A 27,402-nucleotide genomic window follows, 5' to 3' on the forward strand; every position below is an offset into this window, starting at 1 on the left:
TCCCCCCAGCAACCGGGTATTGTGCTGAACTCTGAATTTACAGTCAGCTATAAAACACAAACACAAGTACACAATCCCCCAGTGTCCATCCGGGACAGTCCATTTAAGCACAGTTAAGTGTGGATTTGTGTGTAAAGAAACAAGCCACAGAAGGGAAGGCACAGCAGGGCCGGCTGCCACATGGCAAGGTTCTTTACAAGGAAAGAACACCTGACTTGTACACACATGGCTTAGCCCAGCTCGAGTCAAAGCAAGTTTATTGGTGAGAGATCGGTTTGGGCACTATCAAATTGACAACTCTTCTCCTTCTGAGCACCTCAAAGTACACAGAACACAAAGGCAGGATGACAATTACAACCAAAATGCTGAAGACACAGGAAGGCCTTGCTGAGGTCAGGGCCTCAGAGCAGCGCCGCACGTACACACGAGCTGCGGGGCAGCCTGTGCCTGCTCACAGCACTTCTGACACTTCTCAAGAGGGGACAGAGCTGTTTACAGGAAACCATTTGTTCCAGGGGCTGCCACCCCCCGCCCCCAGCGACGTCCCCTTCCCACCCCACCTTTCATCGCAGCTTATTTTGCTCCCGGGCAGCGGTCAGAGAGCCCATCCAGCCTGGAATTTGAAACCAAGCGTCTCAGACAGCACGGCTGGGGCAAATGGTGCCACCATCAATTTTGGAACTCAGTTTCTGGGAGTTTTGATTCTATTTGTACAGGAGCTAATGAGTAGCTTGGGACGTGAACAGCAACCCCAGGGCATAATTGTAAGAGCCTGATGATAGATTCTCGGTCCCCTGCTCTAATTATACAGGCAAAATTGGAATGGGAATGAGAATAGACAAGAACGGGATTTCAGGTCCCCCGTCAGATTAACGCTGTCATTTTCCCAAGTACCGACACCTTTTGAGGATTAGCAAAGAAGGCAACAATCACCTCCACCAGGAACGAAAAAGACTTTAAAAAGAGATATAAAAATGAAGTAGCCGAGCTTCCGCGTGAGGAAAGCTGTGCCTGGAGCCATTGCTGCAAGAGCAGTGATCACCAAGCAACCGTTCCATACAGTAAAACCATAAGGCACTAATCACATTCTGCTCGTTACAATCATCACGTGACTAAAAATCGACATTCATAAATTAAAAAAACAGACAACAACCAAATAAATCACTGTACATGTTAAAAAGGCAATTTTCCCATTAAAAACAGTTCCCGATTCTCAGTTTTAAGGATTTTCCTGCCCCTGGCCCCCACCAGGCATCACCGTCCGGTTAAGTCAAGCGTTCGACCAAAGTTCTGCTGGTTAACACGTATCTATCACACGAACATCCCAAGGCAAAAGCAGAAGACACTTTGTTGAGAACTTATTCAGTGATCCCATGAATGTCACCATCAGATGTCAGAGGTGTCAGTCAGCCATCCTGCTGGCCGCACTACTGCAAAATGCTCAAATACTCCCATCCTAAGTGCAGCCACGTCATTTTAGAGCTCACTTGCATCTAAACTCCAATGTACAACTCAGCTTCAGAACCCTGGAGTATAAGCTCCCCCTACGCAGCCACACAGAGGGGAGCACAGGGGAGACAGCATTTGCTTCTTGGTACTGCTCCACGAGGATGCTTCAGTCCCTGTCTGGAAGCCCTCGTCTGAGAGCAGCCAGGTCCCTTAAATTCATCCAATTTATCCCTTGCTGGAGTTGAAAGCGGTTGCCCCACGAGGACGCAATCAGCAACATCCGCTTCCTTCAGAGGAGCACCAGACAATCCCGTTTTGGTCAGTATTGATCAAAGTACAAAACACAACCTGGTAGTGAAAGTATTTGTGCCCCACTGCTGATCCCCAAAGCCATTCCAGAGTTCCTTTAGAGGCAAAGGATCTGTTAAGGCCTTTTTTCTCAGAGATCACTGTAAAATATCACCTAAATATTGCACGCTATTTGTCTGCTTAAATATTTAAAAACCAAAATCTCATTTCCCAGAGATTAGTAGTGATAATCATTATTAATAAAAAATAATGCTAAAATAAAATAAAATATGGAGTTCACCTCTCCATGCAAATCTGCTGGAACATGAGACAGTTATTAGGCAGGGCCAGCACAGGTCCATCTGTGCAGAGATTTAGCAACGGGATTTTTGAAACAAGTGGACAGCACAAATGGCAAATCTTTTTGCCCTTTCTAAAAGCTACAGTGATTGTAAATTGAGACCTACCCATGAAACGCACTGTATGCTTCCACCAGCACTACGAAGCACCTAAAGTCATTGCGAGACAGCCTCTCTAATGTCAGTTTTAAACGCCCGACCTGTAGTCAGGACATCTAGAAATAAATAAGTGAGGGAATAGCAGTGAGAGCACCCGACAGCAGATCCCAATGCGACTGCTGGCATGGAGAAGCCTGGTCGGCTGGAACAACCCACCAGCCCTGTGGATTGCCCAGCTCTGAGCAGCAGCTCCATGATGTGGATGGTCTCAGGACAGGTATTTGGTATTGCGATACTGAGCTCGCAAAGGCAGGCGAAGCGCAGCTCGCAGAGCCATTCTGAACTAGTCCAAACCTGGAAGGTATAACCGACAAGTCTCCCAGGGATCTGATTAGTGTCCCAGCTGTCAGGTCCAGACAACAGTCCTTTGGAGGAAAGCAGAAGTCACTCAGCCAGCATCCGCAGGTGCCGCTCGTGCAGAAGCAGTCTGATCTCCCTCACTATTAATGGTGAAATGAACAGGATGGTTGAACTCGTCTGTGGAAAGAAGCACATCCAGGACAATCAGCACAGAGCAACAATAGCTACAGCCATCCAGAGAGTGCACAAGGGCTCCACTGAAGGCTTTGGGCTAAAAGTCACTGCAGCAAGATGCGCAGCAGTCAAAGTGCCTGAGTTTGCAAGCAGGTTGCTACAACTTCAGCTATCATGATTTTCCTTCCAGGAAGAAGCTGAGCCCTTTATCTCCTCAATAGCCTTCCTCCTGGCTTTCTCTGCTAGCTACCAAATTCCATTCCATAGCAGAGATGCCCGCTAACAATCCCTGCCACTTCCAGTAGGGAAGAACAGGTGAAACGGTGTTCAACACTGTGGCAATGCTGAGGAGATCGGGGTTCGAACCATCCCCTCTCCCGGCACTGTATCAGGACAAGGCATTTTAATTTTAGTTTCAAGACCCTCATCACTTGTCTCACTAACCTTCCAGAGCCGACAAACAAGCAGCTCTCTGAAAACATTAGGAATTACACAGCGTGGAGATGAATGTGGAGAACGTCCCGCCTTGTGAAACAGTCATGCAGAATGAACTTTGGGAAGCGCACACAGGTATTTTTAGGTAAGTATTTTTGTACGTCTGCCAAAACCCCCATTCCTGTTGAGCAGTGTGACTTTAGAGAATGAACCTAGCTGATTTACACACCCTGAGGCAAAGGCACACCACACACCACTCTGATACCTGCATCAGAGCCTGTAGCTTCTACAGAAGTAGACTGCAGGCCTAGGTCACCATGTTTCAGTTCTCATAAAAACTTGCCATTGCAAACTGAACTGGACAAAAGTTTAATTTAAAAGGGGGTCTTTCTTACCATTAGAATGAAGAAATAGAAAACCCACATCCATCCCAGGTTCTCTTGAATCAAAGACACCAGATACTGAAACAGAAGAGGAGAAAATGATTCAAATCGGGAAGATAAGCACGACATTCAGACATCACTCTTTCAGAATCTGTGGGCTGTTAACACGCCATAAAGAGCTGATCACAAAGCCTTCCAGCTGATCTTTTCCTGTCAAGATAGATGACTCAGGACAGCAGCCTTTCTGTGTAAAATCCCATCTCAGCAAAGCAGAGACATCATCCTGAAGCTTTACAGCAACTCACAGCAGCACAGAGACTGAACTGAACTACAGCTTCCACAGTGACAAATTGACTCCGCTGAATACAGAGTTTTTTGCGCAGAACACCAGGACATAAGTGGATGTAAGTACTCTCAGAAGAGCTAAAAGCTCTAGAATGGCTTATAAATTAGGACACATTCTTTAAGAGCTGTGCAACTACTAACTACTTAACCCTTCATCACAGGCGAGACACTTGAGACTACAGTCTGTTCTGAACTGTATCCTTCTTCTATAGGACATTACGGTGCGTAAAAGAAATTGTATTCCCTATTAGCAGGTTTATACTCAATTGCTGCACAAACGCTTCCCTTCTTCACCACATATTAGCACAAAGCAGGATGTGAGTTTCCAGCACGTTCATTGTGCATTTGCTGTTACACACCCCCAGAATGACATCATGCTTGTCTCTGCTGAAACAAATGCTGTGTTAGAATGGGAGGCAGGTGGAATTTTTCAGAACTAAAGGCCCGACGTTTATGACGATGTAAGTTCCAATGGTATGTGTGGGGGAAGACAGAAACACTGAAGACAATGTAGGATGAAGACTGAGTACAGCAGTGCACTTTAATACGTCCACCAGGCACTTGTAATTTTCCATGCTTAATGGAGCTAAGTGGCATCTCTCCTATGAGACAGAACGATTGTATTCATCAGGCAATAAGTGACAAGTACAAATCCAAATCCCCTCAGAGAAAAGAAACTTGCACGCCTTGCCCAAACCGTCGGTAATTCACCAGCACTACAGAACGCCTAGAATAGAACTGGCTCCAATCCTCCTGCTGAGTCCTCCCATCCCAAAGCACCACTGTATTCTCCCACAAAGTTATCGCTTGTATTTGAGAAGTAAAAATGCCCCCAGTGGGCACTCTGTCTGCTTCCTCTTCTGCAGCAGTCTGCTCTTCAGGCCCCTGGCAGCAGACTGTAAGGACTATCAAAGTAAGTGGTGCCAGATTTACAGGGTGTAAGAGACATCCGCAAATAAAACGGGGAACCACAAATAAGAGCAAAGCTGAAATTGCTCGGTAAACACTGTAACATTCATAATGGGTGTTCGAATTTTCCTCAGTCCTCTAGGTGAAGTTTTCTGTAAGCAAAGATTTTGCTATTACCTACGAGCAAAAATGCCAAACAAGCTTCAAAACATTTTATTCTCCCTCTTTGTGGAGCTGACCTTTTCTTGCTTTTTCCAGTTCAGGGTATGAACTGAGTCTCAGACTCACTGGGTTTATGAAATTGCTATAGCGATAGGGCTAGATATACTTAGCCTGGCTTTTAGTTAAACTTCAGCCAGTGGATTGCAGGACGTATTCTCATGTTTGTTTGTTAAACAAACACCACAGATACACACACACCCCCACACTCCATGCAACAGAGGAGTGAGCGAACGTGTGTAACCACAACAGACCCTCTGCCTCATTCTCAGTGCTTGTTTTCCTTCGTAGCCTCACCTGGCCCACCGCAGCACCAATGCTGCCAGTTCCATCCACAATCCCTGTGACGGTTGCCAGAGCCTCGCTGCTGCCTCTCACCAAATCCTGGCGCCCCAGGTCAGCAGAAATTGCAGAACTGATCATGTTAGAAGGGCCGCCAATGAAAAACCCTGAAACAGCCGAGAAAACAGCCTTGGTGCAAATGAAGCGAGGGACAGATTCTCAACAGGACGTCTTCTAAACACAGCGCACATACCTACAGCACGCACACACACACATTGTCAGCACGCACATCCTCATTCAACAGCACAAGCTAAGTAAGCAGATGAGGCACACTGTGAGGAGTCGAGATGCAGCAAATTGAAGAAGCTGCTGTTTAACAGTATGTATATGCAAACCCTCAACGAGGGGTACACACAGCACAGCACGGGTATGTCCCCCATGCTACAGTCTCATTATCCAAGGGTTGGCGGAGAGATGGAAGAAAAAAAATCTTCGTGGGACAGCAAGTTCTGAGTAGGAGTGTTTGAAAAGAAAGACTCCATTCATGCGGGCTGATCTTAATTCCATAACACAGCATCATACATCTGGTGCACAAAAAGCTCGTGACCCTTCAGAGAACACAGGGCATTCAGGGTCCTGGCAAACACCCACAAAGCACAACTGCAGTTCACTGCCAGATATTTTGGTACTCCCATCATACTGAGCCAAGGCAGACCCCTACAGTTCCAATCCATTCTTCCGTGTGGTATATATTCCATACTTGCCTCTGTTAGGCTATTATTCTACAGGTAAATCCCAAAAGTAACATAATTTGGGCCTCATATTTTATTCCTTCTGCAAAGCTAGTAGCAATGACAGCACACACAAATGCATTATCGCTACCTAAGCTTGATTTTTCCACAATGTATATATACACACACATTATAAACATATAAACGTGTCTACTGGCATAACAGTGGCATTTTAGACAATACCTGTAATTGCCATGATCACAGCATTGATAGGTTTGCTATTAGGAGAACCTGAAGGGGAAAGAAAGGGTAAGTCTTGAGTAAAACAAATGAACTTGAGAACATCATTGACTTATGCCTTTATAGGGACAGCACTATTAGGTACATGCAGCTGCTTTTCCATCACAATTCCTTGGCACTTCTCACACATTTTTTTCCCAGAACCTCAGTTCCTGGCATTATCTGAACTCCTTACTCACTACCACAACTTTGGGCCCCTGTATGGTAAAGTTACCGTGTGTAAGACAAGCAAGCTGCAGCCCAGCTGATATCTTCTCAGTCCATTATCACTCTTCCTTGTGACGCATATTTCCATCAGTTCGGCTGATAGAAATGTAATTACCACTGCAATAAATCTGAGTTACTAGCCTGAGACTTCTGCATATCTTGCTCAACTGTACCTTCTGAGCTGAGCACCGGACACCTGGACTTTTGGCTGCTCTGCTGTCTAGTACAAGCTTCAAACTTCTTCAGTATTATTGCTGTATTTGCTTCCAGCTCACTACCTCAGCAGTGAGGTAGCAAAAGTTCTGACAAAACTCCACCAAACACAATCTTTGCTATCTAATGTTCATACATCGCTGCCTTTAATTTGAGACCATTTGAGCAAGCCAGAATGGCTCTGAAAAGGTACACTTCACAGGTCATGTCCAGCTTTGGCAGTCATCTTCGTCCACAGACCTCAAAGTGCTCTATAAAAGCTGGCCTGCAACGCCACTTCATTTTAGAGGGAGATACAAAGGAATGAAATGACATAAAAGTGAGTCAAAGCACTCTGGAACCATTGAAGAATACATCTCAAGGTACAAACCCGATGCTCTTAGAAGAGCTTCACAGATGTTTCACTGAAATGAGATCTGCCTATATCAGTTTTCCTGACAGAGTTTTTCTAATAGCCAGCCAGCAAGAGATGGATCTACTATAAAGGAGGCAGGAACTCTTTGATTTTTAGCACTTGCAGAAAACTAAGTGGTAAAGCCTAAGAGCTTCTGCCTCTTTGTAGTATATACACGTAAATTCATCAGCACAGATCTCCCGCAGATTCTCTTTCCTCTTACTACAGAGACATGCCTTACATTTCCTGCTCTGCCAGTTGTGGTTTTGATATAGTGACAACGCCAGAAATCTCACTGACACTAGAGAGGTATTAGTACCACAACTTGTCAGCACACGGAAATCCAACCACTCCGAACATTCTTTTCCATCTCATTAATCAGATAATGGATTTCTTCCTGTGCAGTGCCACATATGAAGTAAAATACACCGAAAAGCACCACTCTGGTTCAGGAGCAGCTTCAAGACCATAACTAGAACAGGGCGCACTCTGTCTTTCTCTAAGAAGCACCAAATGAATGTCTGATCACTATGCAAACAAACCATACTCACGGCTGTATCCAAAGAGAGAGCCTACAGCAAAGAGCAGGCTAATTGCTAGTACTGGGGCTCTCTTTTGTAGCACGTCAGAAATCAAGCCCTGGATAGTTCCACCTGCAAAAACATAAGTCATCATCAGGCTTAGGATGCTAACACCTGAACAAAACCAAGTTGTTTCACTGAGTGAAGCGGTCTCTTGCCTTCTGATTAAGGTGCATTTTCTCTGCAATCTGGAAAGCGGCGTCTCCTGCCCTTACACCTCAGACACAGAGATAACAGTACACATAAGCAGCCCAAAAAGAGCAGGGAAAACTACTCACGCTGCTTTCTCAAAAATTTGTTACTTTTTTTCTTCCCCCTCAGGCACACAACTATAGGCAGTGTTCCTGCTTTTCCTCTTCCTGCCCCTATAGCAACAAACACAGCTCTGAACGTGAGCAAGCTTAATGTTGTGGCTGGTTCCCTTAACTGAAAGTGCAGCTCTTTTTCACAGGGAAAGTATTGAGCACACAGGGGGCTCACGTTCCCCGCTGTCTCACCTACTTAGGGTAGATGCAGCTAATTGCAACGAATGTTGACAGCTGACACAAATCACCCTATGCATCACCACTGCCTCCATAGGAACTGCTACGCTGCTAAGAACTACGGTGTTTGAGAAAGCCTAATTTAGAGAAGGCCGTAGAGGCAGAAAAACTGAAAATGATCCAAACAAGGATGTATGCTTTGGGAAAGCAAACTGGACTAGGTAATAAAGCAAGAAATAGAACACAGGAGTGTGGGAGCCCAATCACAAAGATGGTGGTTCTTTATTCTGGAGGACTAGAGGCAGATGTTGCAGTCAGCAGAAAAAATACCATTCCATTTTATTTCACGGAAGATAACAGAGCTGTGCCTGCTCTATTGAGCTTTGTGTTGAGTCTGTTCTTATAAATACAGGACAGAAGGTACAGTACAACACTTCACAGCCCAGACCTCACCTCTCCCTTGAGGGTTCCTGTCAAAAAGGAAGCAGCAAGCACTTGGGATGCTGTTTTTTGTGCCTGGCAAGTCCTAGCAAGTAAAGAAAAATACCTGCTGGGAGTAGTGTCCAAGAATATGATAGAATCCTCTAAACCATATGTGGACTATCTGGGGGGACTAATATACTCTTCATTGTAGAAAAAGGACAAGCACATACATATGTAAGAAGCCTATTTATATATTCAGCTAGATTGCAATGAATGTGTCTGCTGAGAGCTGCATTTGCTGTCTTTCATTTTCAAATGCTAGCAGGGCAGATGCAGAAGATGTCACCACTTCCTTGCTCACTCACTCACCTATGATTCCTCCCACATCATACCAGATGGAAAGCTGGTCAGCTTCTGCTTCTTTCCATCCAAAGTTGTTGCTGAGGTAGAAGGGCAGCCAGAAGAAGAATGAGTAATTCACCAGCTTCAGGCAGGCATAGGCCAAAGAATACTGGAACAAAGAGCGGGCCAGAAAGCAGTTAGCACTTGAGAAAAGCAGAAAGCATTTCTGCTTCTTCCCATAAAGCTCTGTACGTAGCAGAAGCTTTCAGGGAGAAGTGCTTCTGCATTTCATATAAGAAGACAGCATCATGAAAGCTTAATGCTGAACATCAAAGGGAACCCAGGAACACAAAAATCACTGTCAAGAAGGTTATTTTCTTTTCACTAAATGCAATGGGTTAAAATGCTTCCAGTGCAATCTTGAGAGGAACTGACACAAGGCTTAAAAAGGAAAAAAAAAGAAAAAGGGGGAAAAAAAGAGAAATTAAATATTAAATTCACCTTCTAAGGAGAAGGGAGTTAACCACATGACATGAAACAAGCTTGAAATTTAGTCATCTGCACAACATGCTGAGCAAAATGATATGAAGTAGTTCCTCTGTGCTACTTTGTGTTCTTCAGACGCTCACCTGCCTACAGCACCAGGAGAGAGAAAGTTTCATTCATAACCACCAGGTAAGTATTCCAAGACAGGTTTATTCCAGGGAAGGTTGAGCTAAAGCTAAGCCTCCACACGCAGCAGCTGAGATAAGCTTTTGCTTTTGGCTGCTGAGCTCAACTCCTCCTCAGCCAACAGGAAGTCTCCTTTTGTGGATCTTTCCTATGTGGCAAAGGATCTTTCTCTGGGATCGCTGGCCCAGCATGCAGCAGGATGAGGCACATTATTTCTGTAATGCCTCCTGATATGATATACACTGACACAGCAGTTTAAGGGATCCATGTCTGAAGAGGTAAATGAGGATCAAGGTAGGAAAAAAAACTAGCTGCTCGGATGACAGCTTTAGAGAACATACGTGCTTGAATGTTAAAAATAAAGATTATTCTGGCACAAAAATCAGCTCTTCCAAAATTCTCTTAGTACACCATTTTTACCAGCTCTGCTCTTTTCGAGGACACAAACTAGCTTTTACCACACATGTGTGACACAGAGATGTTACAGTTCTGACTCTGACCGTGAAGAATCACACTGTACAGAGGTATTTATCACAACGTGCTTAGAAACTGTCAAACAGACTGACTAATTTGACACTGAATTTCTGGAGGTCCGAGGCAAAACTGTCTATGCTGAAACTCTTCCAACCATATGACTCAGTAGGAGAAGAAAGGAACTACAGAAAGATAAATACAGTCTTTGTAGGATTTTAACAGATCTCTGGAGATTCTCTCAAGTGTTTGGTTTCTTACTCACTGATCTGACGTAGAACTCTGGCATAAGACAAAACTCAGACTCAGAGGTGTTTGCGTTGCTGGGTTAACACACAGAACATGCTCTCATCCACTCACTCCTTCTAGATCTTGTGTTGCCTTAATCACAACACAGCCGACTGCTTAGCTCCTTAAAGGTACCTGACAGTATCACCCTTTCAATAATTCTACTGCGTGATCAAATCCAAATGGTTCACACTTATTACTGAGTCAGCTACTCCACCAGCTTCAGTGTACCGACTCTAATATTCAGAGGGCACAGAGTGCACCTGCACAGAAAACTAATGTTATTTTTAATGGCCATTTAATTCTTTCAACTGGATCAAATTCATGAATTGGGCAATACTGCAGATGCAGGAGCACATGTTCTCATGCAGGGGACAGGATGAGGACATGGGGAAATTGCATCACCACATCTTGTTTCCACTTATCTTTTTAAAAACACCTACTTTGGCACATTACATCACCATCACATTGACTAAGGCTTTTTCAGGACAACCTTCTGCTCTAAAGCAACTAAAAAAAGCACACCCAAATATCAGTATCACAGAGTTCAATGTAATGCTCTGCTGGCAGTAAGAACTCAACTTCTCAGGGTAGGCCAGTTACCTCAGCAAGAAAGGTAGCTTTTCCCATTGCCTCCTTTGTAAACTCATTGGCAAAAAGGACAGGATGTCCACAGCCCTAGTTGGCTCACCACATACACTAAACGAAGCAGGAGTCCAACGGGAAGAGCAACATGCAGCCTCATATCAGGACAGTATTACAGCACATGCGCACAGAGACAACTACCCCAACCCCAAGGTTTTAACAGGATAAGTTGTCAAATGTTGGCAAATGAAACACACAGTCAGTATATTAACAATCACATTAACAGTGCAGACAACACAAAAAGTCACATTTGTATTTAGAAAAAATAAGTAGTCAGATCCCGTTCAGGAATCTGTGTTCTCACCAGTACTACACCTGGAAGACAACAGGCCTGGAAAAAGCCGATGGCTTTTGGCTGGCTGTCAGTATCAGACGCTTGAATAGAGTAATTGCCTTCATCATCATCTGCATCATCATCGCCCATCAATGGTCTGTTGGCATCTTCCTCAACACTGCCTTCTTCATCAGCTCCAAGCTCAGGAAGGCCTACGTTATACAAGGGATATGCAACAGGAACAATGGACCACAGACTGTTCATGCCCTCCCCAGTCTAAAGCTACACTCTCTTCTTTTAAGCAGTTCTCCCTTTGAGAAGTTCCCTTGCTCTCCCATGCCTCCATCCTCCTTTGGCTTAGAAACACACATAGATGCTGTTCTGCAATGTCAACAGGTTCTACCCTTTTTCTTCTAGTGCTCTTGAAAGTATTCTGTCTGAGCCTGGTGTTGACTTTGTCTGCTCTGAGTGTCTGGCCATTAGTCTGAAGGTACACCAAATTAGTGAATTTCCACCTTACTTGGTGTTTGGGATCCCCTCACCTGGCTCCTGCTTACCACTTGCACTGTGCATGGAGACTGCGTGTACCACCACCTACTCTGACTGCTGCTGCCTGTTAATGCCTCCTCTGGAACGGAAGGCTTAGGAACTGCACTGAGCTTTCAGGGCTGCTGAACACTTTTATGCAGACTCTTTCAGTGCTACCAACTTTATAGCCTTTGCAGGCAGCTGGGAAACCTCCTGCATGTCCCCATCAAAGCTTGAAAAGTCTTTTGTTTTCCTGTTATACTTTGGCTTGCCTACCAGCTGCTTGGAGAAGGACTATATCCTGCCTGAGAGCTGTTCAACTGGCTGCTGGAAGCCTGCACGCTGAAAGCACTTTCCCTTCCTACTGTGCAGCTGGGGCTTGCCACAGTTCTTTTGCTTACAGTAGCCCATTAACAGATTGCTTCCTGTTTCTTAAAAAGCTACTGGTTTTCCAGGTAAAGGAAAACTCAGAACTCCTATCTGGAAGGATCAGAGGTGGGCTGCTTTGTTTTGTTTTGTTTTTTTAATATCCAGACTCCATACAGATGATGCATGATGACATTCCGCGTAATTTTGGTAAGAGCATTTTTTATACTCAAGTGCAACAGCATTTTGTAAGAATCCTGAGGATTAGTGCTGTCAGTACAAGCAGCACTTTTAGTACTACAAGGAAAGCTGCAAATCTGCTTCCCAGGGAAGAACTGAAATACTACAGCCCTTTACTACTTACCCACTTCCTTTGGTGAAGTCAGGAGCCCACAGAAGACAATTACTCCTCCAGCAAACTGGACTGAGGCAGTCACCAAGAAGGCATACTGAAGATAAATAAAAAAGATATTATTTTAAGAAGACTTTCAGTCACATGGGCTTCTTTGATCAATGAGGATGTCTCTCCATCCTGACCCCGTCAGGGAGTAAATACAGCTACAACTCAGACTACATCCATGAAACTTGGAAACAAGTGAGCTCTGCATCTCCTGAACAGACTTGGTTCTATCCAGGTGATGGAGGAAGGAGCTCACCCAATACAATCACAGATCCAGCTACACTGGTAGGCACTGCTTAAAGCACTGGCAAACACCAAATTCTGACTCCCCTGAGCAAGCTGGGGAGACCTATTCAATCAGGTCTTGAAACCCTCCAAAAGCAGACTCCCCAGGCTCAGGGACCCTCCCCCAGTGCTTAACTGATTTTACGGCAAAATATTTTTCCAAATTCCAGCTGACACCTTCCCTGATTCACTTTATAGACACTGTTTCTTGCTCTTTTATTCTGCAACCCAGAAAAGAATCTGATCCCGATTTCTCATCTCAGCCTTGAAAGGCTAATATTTGGTGCCCAGTAAGGTTTCTCTTCTCAGCCCTGTTTGTCTGTCTGTGCATGTCATGTGCTCCAATATATGCCTCGGTTCCCTGTGTTCAGTTGCCCGCCTGGCATACTACAAGCAATATAAAGCACACCTGGCCTCTTCCCAACAAGAAGCCGTATCTCTGCATCAGTCAAACTACACCTCTGCTCAGCAGTAATGAACTCACTTTAGTGAGAACCTGCGATGGACGTGATTGGAAGAGCATTTTAAGCCACTCAGATCAGAAGAGAATACACTAAAGCATTAAGGCTCTTCAAAAACTTCACCCACGTTGCCAAGAATTCTCAAGTTCATTCCTCCCAAATCTGAAGGGTTAGGAAAGGAATAACATTCTGTTCTGCCTCCTGCTTCCTACCATAGAATTACAGAAGATGAAACTGGATGTTCAGATAAGAAGAAAAACATTCCTATTATTTTTCAAGACAAAAAACTAACTCTGCATAACCCAATCAGACATGCAGGCCTAGCTAGAAGCCAGACAGCAATACTTACCTCATAGCCATACTTGAGAACACAGGAGGCAAGGAACGCCCCAAGGATATTTCCCACAGACGCACAGGCACTCCAGAGGCCAAATACAAAACCTCTCCTGCAGAAATGAAAGAGAATTTGGAGGGGAGGACGTAGGGAGAGGTGATATTAGGAGCAATAAAGTTACAACGTTTTCTTGCCTGCTCTAAAGAGAATCGAAGGTCTCTTACAGCAAAGAAAACACACAGTAACTTGGGGACACCAAATAAATAAGCAAGAAATGTTCTGTCCTGTAACACTTGTATTACAGCAGAGATAAACTGGCTTACAAGCTATGGCTGCAGCTCATCAATAGCATCGCCCAGAGACAGGCTCAACCCTCAGATAAGTCACTTCCCACTTGAGCTCTTTAGTGATAAGTGGTCAGAAACAGTTAATCCAGTGGCAAGACAAAGTGAACTCCACCACTTTGCACTACAAACCTTTGCAAGTTTGACTTCATGTCTCGAGCACATGCAAACGTGTTCATACCAAACTGTTCTATGGCTCCGGAAGAGATAACAGAAGAAAGTAAGGCATCCCACACAACTTCAGTTCTAACTGAAATGCTGGCAAAATAGAGTTGTGCCTTTCTGGTTTGAGACTTCCAGCTCTGCCAGCTATTCAGCAGGTCAAAAAAGTGAGTCACTGCAGAAATCTCAGCTTACCCAGCTTTTCCAAACCAATTGCCCATGACAGCAACCACACAGGGCCAACCAGTGGACTGCAGCAAGCCATTCACAACCCAGAGACAGCAGTAGAACCACTTGTTGTAGAAATGCAACCATTCTGTGAGGGTGCCGAAGAAGAATACCTAGGGAAGAATAAGTACAATTAGTGAAAGCTAATAATAAAAGAGAAAAGAAACCACGAGATTACTCTTGGAAGCTGAGAGTGAGAAGTAAAGGCATTTCAGGAAGAAGGTTCCTGGCAGAGTCCAGGCCGGAGGCTGGCGTGGTATTGTTTGAGAAATGGCTCAGAGCTAACAGCACCCTCTGCTGAGCCACCACAGCACCAACTCTGGAGCCTAAACAGCTTGGGAGAGAAAAACATCTTTTCAGCACTTCCACTCCAAAAGACTTATTTGTGTAAATGACCCACTCACAGCCAAAGAAAGAGACAAATACTTTCAGTAACAATGCTAAAAACACAGCGGCCTCTTGATTTGTTACCGTACTGACATCTGAAACCACAGGTCTCCGCTCAAACACAAAGCCTCCAGTAGCTCTTTATCTTTGCAAAAATTAACATAAATATTACAGCCAGGTTCCACATTACTACAAGCCCTAATCCAAACTAGCCAGAATAAACACAGTGCGCTGGATACGTGCCTGCCTGTGATCACGTGCTTGCAGAATGCAATGGACCACAGCAGGCTTCACAGCTGATGGGTCAAAACAACTCTACATGGTTTACATTGCTTCAGTGACTAGAAAACCACAATGAGATAAAACTGATTGATGCTCATCTGCAGCGGCTCCAACTTGAAGAATGCTTTTGTTTTATGCAGTTGTGCATTTCCGATGTACGCCCTGTTGCCAATTGCAGAATAAGCAGATGAATGCTTCGTACTGTTAGCATGCCCTTTAAAGAAGGCAGCAAAAATTGCATCTGCAGGCAAAAAAACCTGATGCCAACATACATGTTCATGGAGAATAGTTATAACACCAGGCAGTCCCAAAAAGTCCAAATACACTGATCTTGTACAAAAGCTATTCATCAAGTCTCTAGGCAGTGCCTCAAACACAGGAATTTCCTTCTGACACAGTATCCATAAATAGATATTTCAGGAAGAGTTGAGTCATCCCATACGTGCACTGAGACCACGGAGGTACAGCTACAGCTCAAGACAAGGTTCACATAGAAATAGTCTCTTCTCCAAAAATAGATCCCTATCCAGATCCCCTAACGGAGGTATTTCTAAATCCCACCAGTACGTTCCGACTTACCACCAGAGCAGATGAACACATGCCAAAAGACAAAACCCAGCGTAAATTCAGGCGGTCACCAACGATGCCACTCACAAAGAGACCCTGAGAACAAAACACAACAGTGAATAAGTCCACAAAATGAGTACCTGCAAGAATTAAGATGAAGCAGAAGGGGCAAGCAGACCCAAATGTTTCTATATCACTCAGGTTGGAAAAGACCTTAAAGATCACCAAGTCCAACAGCAACCAAACCATACTACCCGAACTAACAACCCTCCACTAAATCATGTCCCTGAGCACCACATGCAAACGGTTTTTGAACACATCCAGGGATGGTGACTCAACCACCCCCCTGGGGAGCCCATTCCAGTGCTTAACTACCCCTTCTGTAAAGAAGTGTTTCCTGACATCCAACCTGAACTTACCCTGATGCATCTTGAGGCCATTTCCCCTCATCCTGTCACCAGTGAGAAGAGACCAACCTGGCTCTCACTGCGATAACCTTCCAGGTATTTAAGAGAGCTGCTTTTCCTAAGTTGTCCATTCAATTCCTTATGTTTAAAAATTTCAACAGTTTTTGGAGAGCTCAAACTCCCCCCTCCCCCCTCACTCATGAAAGAGGTGTAAGAAACGTTGAAGTGACAGTACTTCGCTTGCACTTGTCAACAGCCACGTTCACATGGGACACAAATGGAACAAACACAACCAAAGGAAAAGAAACGCTCCCAAACCAAGCTTTTTAACTGCATTAGTGCTAAGTAAGTCCAAGAAGGCCCTGTCCATCTGCTCCAAACATGGGCGCATCAGATCTGCATCAGATTCAACTACAGCTCAGCAGCACTGGGTTAGTTTTACTCACCACAGCATAGGAAAACAAAAAAATAGTGTCCAACGTTCCCAAGAAGAGAGTTGCTTCTTCTGCACTTGGAAATAAATGGTTGATGTTCCATAGCTACAGGGAGAAAATTGTAACAGGTAACCAAGGAGAAGCACAGTTCATAACACTCTTCTCAACGCAAACCCCAAATCCAAAGCAGAAGAGCATCTGGCCCCAGCAACCTCCTACTCTTCCAACACTTTAATCAACAAATAAAGAACAAATCTCACGTTATTTGTTGCAGAAAATGCCCGCTGCCATTTTGTTTCACTTCTAAACAACAAACTAGCAAGCCAAGTGAGAAATGCAACTTCCCCCTGGATCAAGACAAATGACTGGAAACAAACTCTGCTTCTAACAAGCACACAACCGTTAGACAACTTCTTACGTGCAAATACTGATGACTATCTTAATGAATAATACAATAAAGGCATATTCTGTTTATGTGCGGTGCCTCTCTTGTAGCTATCTTTCCGTCTTCAGTAAATGAATAATTCCCTTAAAGCCTTTGTGGCAGCAACCGTAACAAGGCATGACAGACCACAAACAGAAAGTGAGAACACAAAAGGAACTCAGGGAAGAAACAGGATAGAAACTATGCACAGTGAACTTCAGTCGCTAATTCTTCCATTTTTTGTGTTAACCTATATTCAGTATGATCAAACAAAAGGAAAACGTCCCATTGTCCACAAAGTAGCATTGGAGACATCAGTGGAAAAAAGCAAGTTTTGAGGACGACTTGAAGAATAAAGTTTATTAGGACAATGTTTCCGCCACACTTTATCCCCATTAGAAAAACAAGCAAACAATCCAAACCTGGCCTACAAAGGCATCTAACTCAACCACCGTCAGGTTTAGTTTGATTCTGCCTCCCCAAAGGAACATCCTACACAGGCAGCACCAATTATACAACTGCTTAGTTTAAGAGACTTAACTACGATATGGCCAATCAACACAGCTTCTGCTTAAGTCTCACATGTCAAAGAAAACTAATAAGGCCCTTGAAAAACATTTGCTGCCACTTGAAGCCACCAACACCTCCTTATAGCAGTAGATGTCAACTTTTAACAGATTCCTGGAGTTCCACAAGCTATTAAGTGTCTTAGGAAGGTAAGATAATCAAATCTCTTGTCACTAGGTTTAAACTTATTATAAAACCCGCAGACGACCTACAAATCCATAAAGACTGAAAAGTGCAGATCTAATAAAATTGTGGTATGGTCACCAGCACCAGAAAGCCAGAGCCAGGATGTTAAAGCACTGTAACCCCATTCACTGCTCTCCTTTATTGCCTCTGGCACTTCAAAGCAGGATCCCTCCTTCCCCTTCCCTCACCTCCTCTGTTCTGCTGGCTATATGAGCAGGGGGGTGTCCCAGTCTCAATCAGAACACCAACTTCCTTACAAATTTCTCTCTGGGAACCACTAGGAAAGAGTTCAACACCAGAATAATCCAGAAAACTAAATTCAGAAACATGAAGTTTCCACACACATTCAGAGTAGCAGCCCTGACAGCAAGAAATAAAAGAGCCTCTTCAGCGCCACAACCTAAGCTTACTGGAATCTACTCATCTTTCTTAGCACTTGCTAGTTACCTCATTTGGCCGGAGCTCAAAAGTTGTGTTCAGGCAGGATGGAGTCCACTGGTTTGAAATGCTGACTTTGACATTACTGAACGTCTTTCTGGAAGCGTGGAGCAAGGAATAACTGCCAGAAAAAAACACAAGCACGGGTTGGCCAAATCTTCTCTGCTGGTCATGTGGGAAAGGGCGAGACTCAAAATTCAGACATATGCTCCAAATAACAGAGAACTGACACTTTGGAGATGGTTGCTAGCAATGGGAGCTCCAAAACCAAGGGCAGACACCAACTTCAGAGAGGGAGAATCTGTCTTGTGCACCCACCCAGGACAAGCCTTCTGCCACGGGTTGAGTTCCTGGCAGTCAGTCTCACCTTTGGTGAGGGCTCCGTTGGTGGCTGCATTCCCCAACGGCACAGCACACTTCACTTGGCTATCGCAGGACTCCCAGACCAGCCGTTTCTATTGACTTTTGAGTTTGCTTTCAAGGCTCAGAGCCAAAATTAAGAGTACTTCCCTATTTCTGCTCTCCTTCTTTGGACAAGCTCGGTACCTCCCCACATTCAGTGAAACAAACACCGCTCTGCAGAAGGACACTCAGCCTACCTGAAGAAGGTCAGCAGGAACACCACAACATGATGATGAGTGCAATGGGACACCAGGCCTCTGTTTGCAGGCTGTCTCCGCGAGCTCCCAGGCACAGCCATGGCCCTGCTCCTGCCCCAGCAGCAAGGGTTGGTCGATGCTTAGGTCATTTTGTCTGCTTGCTTAAAGAGAAGAAGGTGGGAAGGGAGAAAAGAAGAAAGCATATGAATTAAAACACAAGTATAAATACAGTGCTGCTCACCAAACAGCTAGAATTCAGCAGGAATGGCTCTGCTGTTCCCTCTCACTTCAGTTCACGTTTCTGTTCATCTCACCAGCTGTACATCCCTCGACAACTCACATTTTCTCACTCCCATTCCCCAAGCAACCCTTGGTCATCCTCCAAACCATTTCTTGCTTGCACTCCTCACTGCCCATCACCAGAGGAGTCCTCCCAGATCTACCAACTGCAGCTCTTCCCGTGTCAACAACCACCGCACGCTATTTAAGTATTTGGCAGATTACAGAGTGGTCATCATAAGTCGCTCCTATCTATTTCCATGGAAACTATAATGCTATTTGATAGAGCAAATTGTCAGCAACACTATTTTTCAACACGGTCACCACTATTGGCTGTGCAGTTTCACCATCGATGAACAAGTGCCTGCACGCTGCGCCCATAAAGATCTGCACTTGTGCAGGTGACATACTGTTTCACAGTTGCTATCATGGTACTGCAGCTAGGAAATAGATACCTATGCGGTTCACCGTTCCCTGGCCTGAGCAGATGGGAGTCAAAAGGCACCAAATCAGGACTATACAGTAGGTGTGGTAGGGCAGTCCAGCCAAGACTGGCATTGTGCTCTACAGCCTTCAAATTGGTACGGCCCCCGCGCTGCAAGAGGAAGGTTGTCTTTTTCTCGGGCCTGACTCCAGAAGCTTGAGCCTTCAACTTAGTCAGCATCGTGATGTAGTGGTCAGAGTTGATGGTGACACCATGTATGGTGTGATCCAGGACAGCATCACCTTCAGCCTCATACTGGTTCAACAGGTCCTGACAAAGCTGCACGTGCTGCTCTTTCTGTCCCTACGTGAGCATTCATGGGACCCACACTGTGCAAACTTTGCACTATTCCAACATTATCGCTGTCATTTTCAATGCACTGACGCCAATATTCAGCTCTGTACGCCATTCCCCAGTTGTCATCACCAACGGAGACCCTTCACTCTGTGCTGCGTACGGCAATCTGGAACGCTCCTTGTCCTCCATGTCATACTGCAACGCACCACGCACAGCCTCCCTGTGCTCACATCCACCCTTTGGTCTGCACGGACGTTCAGCAAGCACCGACGAATGCCCACCCCCACCATGCCCCCCCATCCCTCAGTGCCACATCCACACGGCTCCGCAACACCCCCGGGGACGGTGACAGACCGCCTCCCTGCGCAGCCCGTGCCAGCACAGCCCCGCTCTTTCCGAGAAGCAAGGTTCCGTACCCCCCAACCCGAACCTCCCCGGGCGCAACGTCAATCCCTCCATCCCCCGCCCAGCAGCTCCCGGCCGCGGCCCCGCAGCCCCACGTACCGCACCGCCGCGGCGCTCAGGAAGCGGCGATCCGGGCGGCTCTTCCGGCGGGGCGGCCCGCGGGCACGGCGGGACTTGTAGGCCGGGAGTCCGCCCGGCGGTCCCGCCTCACGGCCGGCGCGGAGGGGAGGGGAAGGAAGCGGCGCCGCCCCGGCCGAGGGGCGGAGGAAGAGGAGAAGGAAGGGCCGGGACTACGTTTCCCGTCGACCCCGGTGCGACGGGGCGGGGTACAAAGCGGCGCTACCTGGGCGGCAGGTGAGCCGTGCAGGTGGGTGCGGGTGGGGCGGCTGTCGGTCGGGTCGTGCCGCTGCTGGAGGTGCGGGCAGCCCCTGTCCGGGCTCCTCACCCCCCGCTTTGCCGTCGCCGCAGGACCGGGCTGCGGGATGCCGTTCTCCAGCTCCAGCGCGGACGACGCCTTCGATTACCTCTTCAAGATCATCCTGATCGGGGACTCCAACGTGGGCAAGACGTGCGTGGTGCACCGCTTCAAGACGGGGCAGTTCTACGAGAAGCAGCAGAACACCATCGGAGTGGACTTCACCGTGCGCTCCGTGGATATCGACGGCAAGAAAGTGAAGGTGGGTGATGGGAGCGGGCTGGGAGGCGCCTCGGGCCGGGACTGCGGCCGTGCCTCCATTACCGCATCGTGAGGGCGGCCTCCCGGGGTCCGAAGGGGAGGCTGTGAGAAGGAACGGGACAGACCCTATAACGGGGTCTGCTGTGGTAGGGTAAGGGGAGGTTTAGACTAGACATCAGGAGAAAGTGTTTGACGATAAGCATAGGGAAGCACTGGCACAGGTTGCCCTGAGAGGTGCGGCGGATGCCCCATCCCTGCAGACACCCAAGGTCAGGCTGGAGGTGCTCTGAGTACCCTGATGTAGCTGTGTCCCTGCTCATTGCTGAGGTGTTGGACCAGGTGGTCGTTCAGGGTCCCTTCTAATTCTAAGGACCCTATGGGAGGCTGGGTCCAGACTCCTTCCCTCTGCCCAGCCCTGCAGCAGGTTCATCTGCTTTTTTTTCTTTCTTATTAAAAAAAGCTGCCGTGCTCCTTATCTGTCAGCCCACCTGTTGAAAGTGGGAATGATGGTCTATTTATAAAGCCAGCATTAATCTAACAGACTGCTCTTCAGTCTGTGCAGGTTGTCTGTATACACACAAATATCTCTTCAGATCATAGAACAGCCTGGGTTGAAGAGGACCTCAAAGATCATCTAGTTTCAACCCTCCTGCTGTGGGCAGGGTCACCAAACACTGGACCAGGTTGCCCAGAACCACATCCAGCCTGGATCTATTGGACTTCACAACTTGAATCCTTTCTCTTGCAGATCCAGGTGTGGGACACAGCTGGTCAGGAACGCTTCCGGACGATAACCCAGTCCTATTACAGGAGCGCCCATGGAGCCATCCTTGCCTACGACCTCACTAGGAGGTCCACGTTTGAGTCTATTCCTCACTGGATTCATGAGGTTGAAAAGTATGGTGCTGCAAACTTGGTCATGATGTTAATTGGTAGGAATCTAAATTTAAGTATTACGTTACTTAGCTTTTCTAATATATGTGCAAACTCCTCCTCACCTCCCCGCTGCTGCTTAGAGCATCCATGAACCTATGAATGAAAGGGGAACACGGTTTTAACTAAAATAATGAAAATACATATCTCAAACAATTAAAAAGAAAGCCACAGCCTGACCCTGGTAGGACAGGGCCCATTGCTGACAGTGAAATCTCTTCACGTGTTTCTTCCCTGCTGAAATAATGCATGGATCTTGGTGGTAGCGTAGCAAGCAAATACAACCCTATGGATGTTAGAATGGCAGTAAGCCTGACCCCGTGTTTCTGATGTGGAGGAATGCAGCGGTTTGATAACTCAAAATGAAGAGGGATGCACCGAGCAACACAACTCCTCCTTCTCATTTTTCCTCCCTGTTCTTGTGGTAGCGCTTGTCCATTGCTCTGTAATGTGACTCTGACTGGGTAAGAGGGTTACACAGGCACATAGCTTCTGCAGAGCATTAAGTAGTCTGCTTGCATTTCTCTTCCTCCTTTATTCCGCTAGCGTTCAAGAAGCTTTGCCTCTCGAGGAAAGGAATGAGTAGAAATCGGTGAGGTTTGGAGATAAGAGGAAGCAGGATGATTCTTTCCCTTTGGGTTTCAGATTATTATTGCTCTTACCCTCCCCCAAGAAAGAAGCTGCAAATGAGAGCCCTGACATGCTAACGCGATACAGCCTTTATCTACTTTCCACTGCAGCACAGTGTTGAGAGCAATGCACACAGCCACAGCAGCTCAGACTGGCTTTTGAGGATAGGCAGCACTGAGCCCTGGAGCACAGCAGGCATGGGATTTAAGCTGCTGCTGGTGCCTCTAGCAAACTACGTGCTTCTGGTGCTGTGGTTCTTCCTGTTCTTCCTCTGAGGAAACAAACAACAAATTCTGACCTGCTTTGAGTTAGGAGGAAGGAAGAAAGAAAGAGAGGCAGGGGAAAAAAAAAACCACAACAACCCACAAACCTTGGTAGCGTTTCTCTTGTAATGACTACAAAGGACAGGACCTGATAGTGTGTGTGGTGGGGTCTTTTTTGTTTGTTTTTTTTTCCTCTTAAGTTCTGACTATGACATTAGTAACAAGCTCTTGCCAAAGAGATGGTGTGGTAGTTTCTCCTGGTGCCGCTGCTATTTTGCTTACCATAGCAGGAACACTGGATTAGTTGTGGTCATTTTCTACACCTTTCCAGTGGGAGAGTTAAAAGTTTTCAACTTTTCACATCTGGAACTGAAGGAGGAAAAAACAAACACCCACCTGGTGCTGGAGGAGGAAAGGATCAGGGCAGGGTGGTCTTTAAGGTGGCAAAGAAACATGAAGTAAGGCAGCTTTGGGGGCTTGTGCTTTGCTGATGGTGTTTGTTCCCTTTGGGAAAAGCGAGAAGTGACTTAAGAGGGGAAGGGCAGCTGGGTTATACGTAGTGTGGTGTCAAGATCTGCATGTGGTGAAAGGTTGTCCTGGAGCTAAGAAGGTAGACTTAAGCCAGGCACTGCATGTACCAGGACTGATGATAATCCAACAAGTGTGGCGACTACTTAAAACACCTCATGTAAAACAGCCTTGTGTGTTTATCATTTCTATCAGATTATCATTATGTTGTTCTGAGTAGGATTTTCACCTGGATGCTTTCAAAGAATCCTCTGGCACTGCTACCTAGAGCAAATAACTAGATAGACCCACAAAAAACAGTGGTTTCTTTTCTTAAGTCATTTGATTAGCTGTGTATTTCATCCATGTTCTGTGACAGTGGCTCTGACGTGCCCACGTCTTGCTTTTCCAGTAACTTGTTTCCATTGTAATTCTGTTATTTAACAGAACTGAAGTAATGCATTGCACTTAGAGGAAACAAAAATAGGAGGGACTGAATTACTGGGTTATCTGTTTGCCTTCTTTTAAGGGAACAAATCAGACGCGGTGGATAAGCGACAAGTCCTGTTTGAAGATGCCTGCACTCTGGCTGAGAAGTATGGGCTCCTCGCTGTGCTGGAGACGTCAGCCAAAGAAGCTCAAAATATCGAAGAGGTGTTTGTGTTGATGGCTAAGGAGCTGATAGCCCGAAATACCTTGCAGCTTCATGGAGAGAGTCCTCCAAACAGCGTCTACCTTGATTCCAGGCCAGTGATTGCCAGTCCAAGTGCAGAGAAGACGCAGTGCCTTTGTTGAATGCTCTCTTCGGGAACAAAAAGTTGGAAGTCATCATTTTTCTGAGGCTATGTTTGATCTCAGTTTAATTCAGATGATGGAAGTTTGCTATGTGGCCTCGAGCCATCTCTCATGTTTCCACCTTGCAGTTTGGTGTGTAAGTATCTTCGGCGATCACTGTTGCTGTTGGCAGCGCACATTGCTTGGAACATGGCAACTGATACCTTAACGGGAACTTGTAAGCTGAGAGAGCTCAGGAAGCTGCCAGCCTTTGCCTTAACCAAAGAGAACTGTAAAGGGAAAAAAAGAGATTGCCTTTAACTCTATGTTTGAGACATTTTCCTGGCTATGTCAGGAGATAAATTTGCACTAGGAGCTGCATTGATTTGATTCTTCTGAGATGTGCCGTCTGTTGTAGTGCAAGCTTTTCAGCTAGCAGCTTTAAAATGCCTGTTGTACTTGGGCAGCACTAACCCACTGCTGCCTTAGCTTTCATTTAGGGGAGGGCCTGATGTCAGGCATGGAGCCACCCATGCCAAGCTATTAAAGACCAACACTTGTAAGAGGGTGTAATTTCACAACTGCATTGCTTTCCTCACTAGACAAAGCTGGAGTCATCCTCAGTCCTTCAAAGCAGGCAGGATATGGTACGTTAGGGTCCCAACCTTCTCCTGGGAATGAGAACCACTGTCTTTCATTTTGTTCTTGAATTATAGGAGCTGTAACTAGTAGTGAGCTGTCTCATTACCCAGGGTTATTAGGAGCACTGAAGCTTCCAAGACCACAGTAGCCTCCATTAATGCTGGGGTGAAAGGGCTACTTTGTTTTCCTAAGCCTGTCTTGCTTCTGATGTACTGATCCTTATCAAAAGCTGACTGTTAGTTTGAAAGTGCAATGGTGGAGTGTGCCTGTAGACTTTTTTTCAAAGGCCTGAGAAAGAAGGGATTCAAGTCTGTGTAAAATAGCAACAAGGAATATGGTTGAGCAATGCAACCTCACCTTACAGCAGTTAAGGGATGGGTGTTGAGCATACAAGTATGTACGCTATTGCCTGGGAGGCTTCATGGAATATCTTGGTAAGCATTGGAAGGATTCTTGTCTTGTCCCTCCCAAGCACAAGCAGTGCTACTAGAAGACTCAATTCTGTGCACAGGAACTGAAAGCAGGTGGAGGGTTTCGTTAATGTTTTCAGTTATAAAGATATAAAGAGTGGAGGAAAAGGGGGGAAAGCAATAATATACAGGAGAAGTCTTCAGATGTATCATCTGTCCACGTGTACTGAAGTGTGTCACTTAAACTGTTAACGTTTAAGCTATCAACTAGAAATGGCACTCTGTAACAAATAAAATACAGTCTGGGTTATATGGGAAGAAGGCCTTGGAAGGCTGGCGAGCTGCCACTTGACAAGATGGCACTTTACCTGTCATGTTTCACAAGTCCCTGAGAAGTAGGGGAAAAGATGGAGCGAATCCTTCTGGAAAAGCTTGTCTGAAAAGCACCAAAAAATAGAGTAAAATCATTAATTTAGCCTTGAACATCTTTTTATTGTTATTGCTTGCTCTGGCCAGGCTCTTTGCTACTGCGCACTAAGAACAGTGGTTAATTCAGCTGCCCGTAAACGTAGCAGAAAGCTGCACAGCTCAGGCTTGCAGTTGAGCTGTTGTGCTTTGTTGTGTTCTGTTCCCTTCCATTTGATGGCTGTAATGGTCTCCCTATCTTTTATTTCCCCCCCCAAGAATCTGGTCTTAAATACTTACCCTGCCGCTCAGCTTTGTGCAACTCAAACAGGAGTCTGTGCTTTCCTTTGGTTGCTTCTGCCCGCTGCCTTTCAGTTATAGTGAATGGCTCCCACAGGGTCACTTTTCATTCACAGGAAGAGCTTAAGAGTGAGCTGCAGCAGTTGCTGAGTTTTTCAGAGTGCAGATTAATAGACTTATTCATGAGGTAGGAGCTGACATGAAGAAAACTACCAACTCTGTTCACAAGCTTTATCCTGTTCTTCTGGAGTGGACAATAGCAACCATTAGACGTGTAACTTCTGCCAGTGCCTTTCTCTATCACGGCTAATGGAAGCGAGCAGCTGCTGCCCATGGAAGTTAACCAAGAAACATACCCACACCCATGTCACGTGAAGCAGGCAGCACCTCCCCATGTGGTAGGGCAAAGAACTGAAAGCTGCCCACAGAGGCTTTGTCTGTGTGATCACATTAACCTGCTGGCAAGAAGATGCGGACAGTGGCTGCAAATGATGCAGCCCAAATAGCATATCCCTGGGTAACAGCAATGACAGCAAGCTATGGTGACAAGTTAGGGGCAGAAATTGAACACACAACTTGGATTGCCTTGATAAATGCTGTACCCCTAAACATTGCTGCTTATCAGTTATCACTGCCAAATCTGGCCTGATTTGCTCACCAGACACAAGGCTTCCCTCAATTGCATGCGTAAACAGAGTTAAATAATGCCTCTAATTCTACAGCTGATTTAAATTGCCTTTGTAGCTCCTCTGTTGCTATTTGATCCATACAGCACAGTCTCATATTCTATCTCAACCCCAAGAACTGTGTGGATTCCTTCCCTTTAAACTGCTGCAGCATTAATAATGCTGTATAGACAAGTCCCATTAAACAGGAGACGCTCTGTACCTCAAGCCATGCTCCAAACAGAAATTCATGTTGTGCCTCCCGTAACAGGAAGTAGTTACTATGCATTTCCTTAAATGAAGCAGGCCTCCCAGCAGCAAGATAACAATATGCATTGTTGCAATCAGGAAAGAACAGCGCTTATAAGGACTGTAAAGAAGCAGAGGCCCTGATGAACTGAGCAGCAGTTCAGCTGTTCAGAAGTGCCCTTTGCTTTTACAATTGCCATTAGACCAAGGAGAACATGCAAACAAATGCTTATTTCCCAATTACCACCCCGTGCAAAACTTCAGACGCAATCAGAAGTAGATATTCCTGCACAGGGACTGAAGGAAGGCGCTGCCAATGACAGCACGCATCTTTTTCTCCCCCTGAATATTTTGGTTTTGAAATGGAGTCTTTGTAGAAAGACTCCAAATTTCCATCAACCCTCCTCACCATCCCAACGCTGCTGTGAATACTCTTATTGTCCTCCCAAACTCCTCAGTTTCTGTATCTCAGGAATCTGACTTACTCTGTACTACGTTTTCCTTTTCAGTTTTACTCTCCCTGTTTGCGCATTAAAAGTTGATCTTCGTTGTCATGAATTTATTTGTTCTTCCAGAGGAAAACCACAGCAGCCTACCAACTTTCTTCACTCACCTCCAAGGCCCCACGCTTGTCAGTTGTTCCCCTTGGTAGGGTGGCAGGGAATTATAGTACAACAGCACTTCAGGACAGGCCACCAACAGCTGGGTTCATGCAGGAATCAGCACACAGTGCTGCTCGATGGCAAATACAGGCAATTC

At 45.9% G+C, this 27,402-nt stretch overlaps 2 protein-coding genes across 5 annotated transcripts; one reads left to right on the forward strand and one right to left on the reverse strand.

The window, feature by feature from the left end:
- Positions 1-934: 934 nt before the first annotated feature.
- SLC37A3 (solute carrier family 37 member 3) lies at positions 935-20,427 on the reverse strand. Of its 3 annotated transcripts, none has more exons than XM_072326508.1 (15): positions 20,289-20,427; positions 18,725-18,885; positions 18,135-18,246; positions 16,523-16,615; positions 15,682-15,765; positions 14,401-14,546; positions 13,715-13,811; positions 12,584-12,668; positions 11,356-11,537; positions 9,003-9,144; positions 7,699-7,800; positions 6,277-6,324; positions 5,318-5,469; positions 3,560-3,625; positions 935-2,732 (listed from the first exon to the last, which is right to left on the reverse strand). In XM_072326508.1, the coding sequence occupies exons 2-15, from the start codon at positions 18,823-18,825 to the stop codon at positions 2,640-2,642; spliced, it is 1,503 nt and encodes a 500-aa protein (XP_072182609.1). In that variant the 5' UTR covers positions 18,826-18,885; positions 20,289-20,427; the 3' UTR covers positions 935-2,639. The 3 variants fall into 3 exon arrangements, with proteins under 3 accessions (XP_072182609.1, XP_072182611.1, XP_072182610.1); XM_072326510.1 differs by lacking the exon at positions 20,289-20,427 and adding an exon at positions 20,201-20,264; XM_072326509.1 differs by lacking the exon at positions 20,289-20,427 and adding an exon at positions 19,459-19,582.
- On the forward strand, positions 20,424-25,504 carry RAB19 (RAB19, member RAS oncogene family). Of its 2 annotated transcripts, none has more exons than XM_072326514.1 (4): positions 20,424-20,543; positions 20,658-20,866; positions 21,614-21,797; positions 23,728-25,504. In XM_072326514.1, exons 2-4 carry the CDS (start codon positions 20,672-20,674, stop codon positions 23,991-23,993), a joined length of 645 nt encoding a protein of 214 aa, XP_072182615.1. In that variant the 5' UTR covers positions 20,424-20,543; positions 20,658-20,671; the 3' UTR covers positions 23,994-25,504. The 2 variants fall into 2 exon arrangements, with proteins under 2 accessions (XP_072182615.1, XP_072182616.1); XM_072326515.1 differs by having other exon boundaries at positions 20,430-20,556; positions 23,728-25,498.
- The last annotated feature ends 1,898 nt before the right edge of the window (positions 25,505-27,402 follow it).

The sequence above is a fragment of the Excalfactoria chinensis genome, chromosome 1 (genome assembly GCF_039878825.1).
Source record: "Excalfactoria chinensis isolate bCotChi1 chromosome 1, bCotChi1.hap2, whole genome shotgun sequence".
Taxonomy (NCBI): domain Eukaryota; kingdom Metazoa; phylum Chordata; class Aves; order Galliformes; family Phasianidae; genus Excalfactoria; species Excalfactoria chinensis.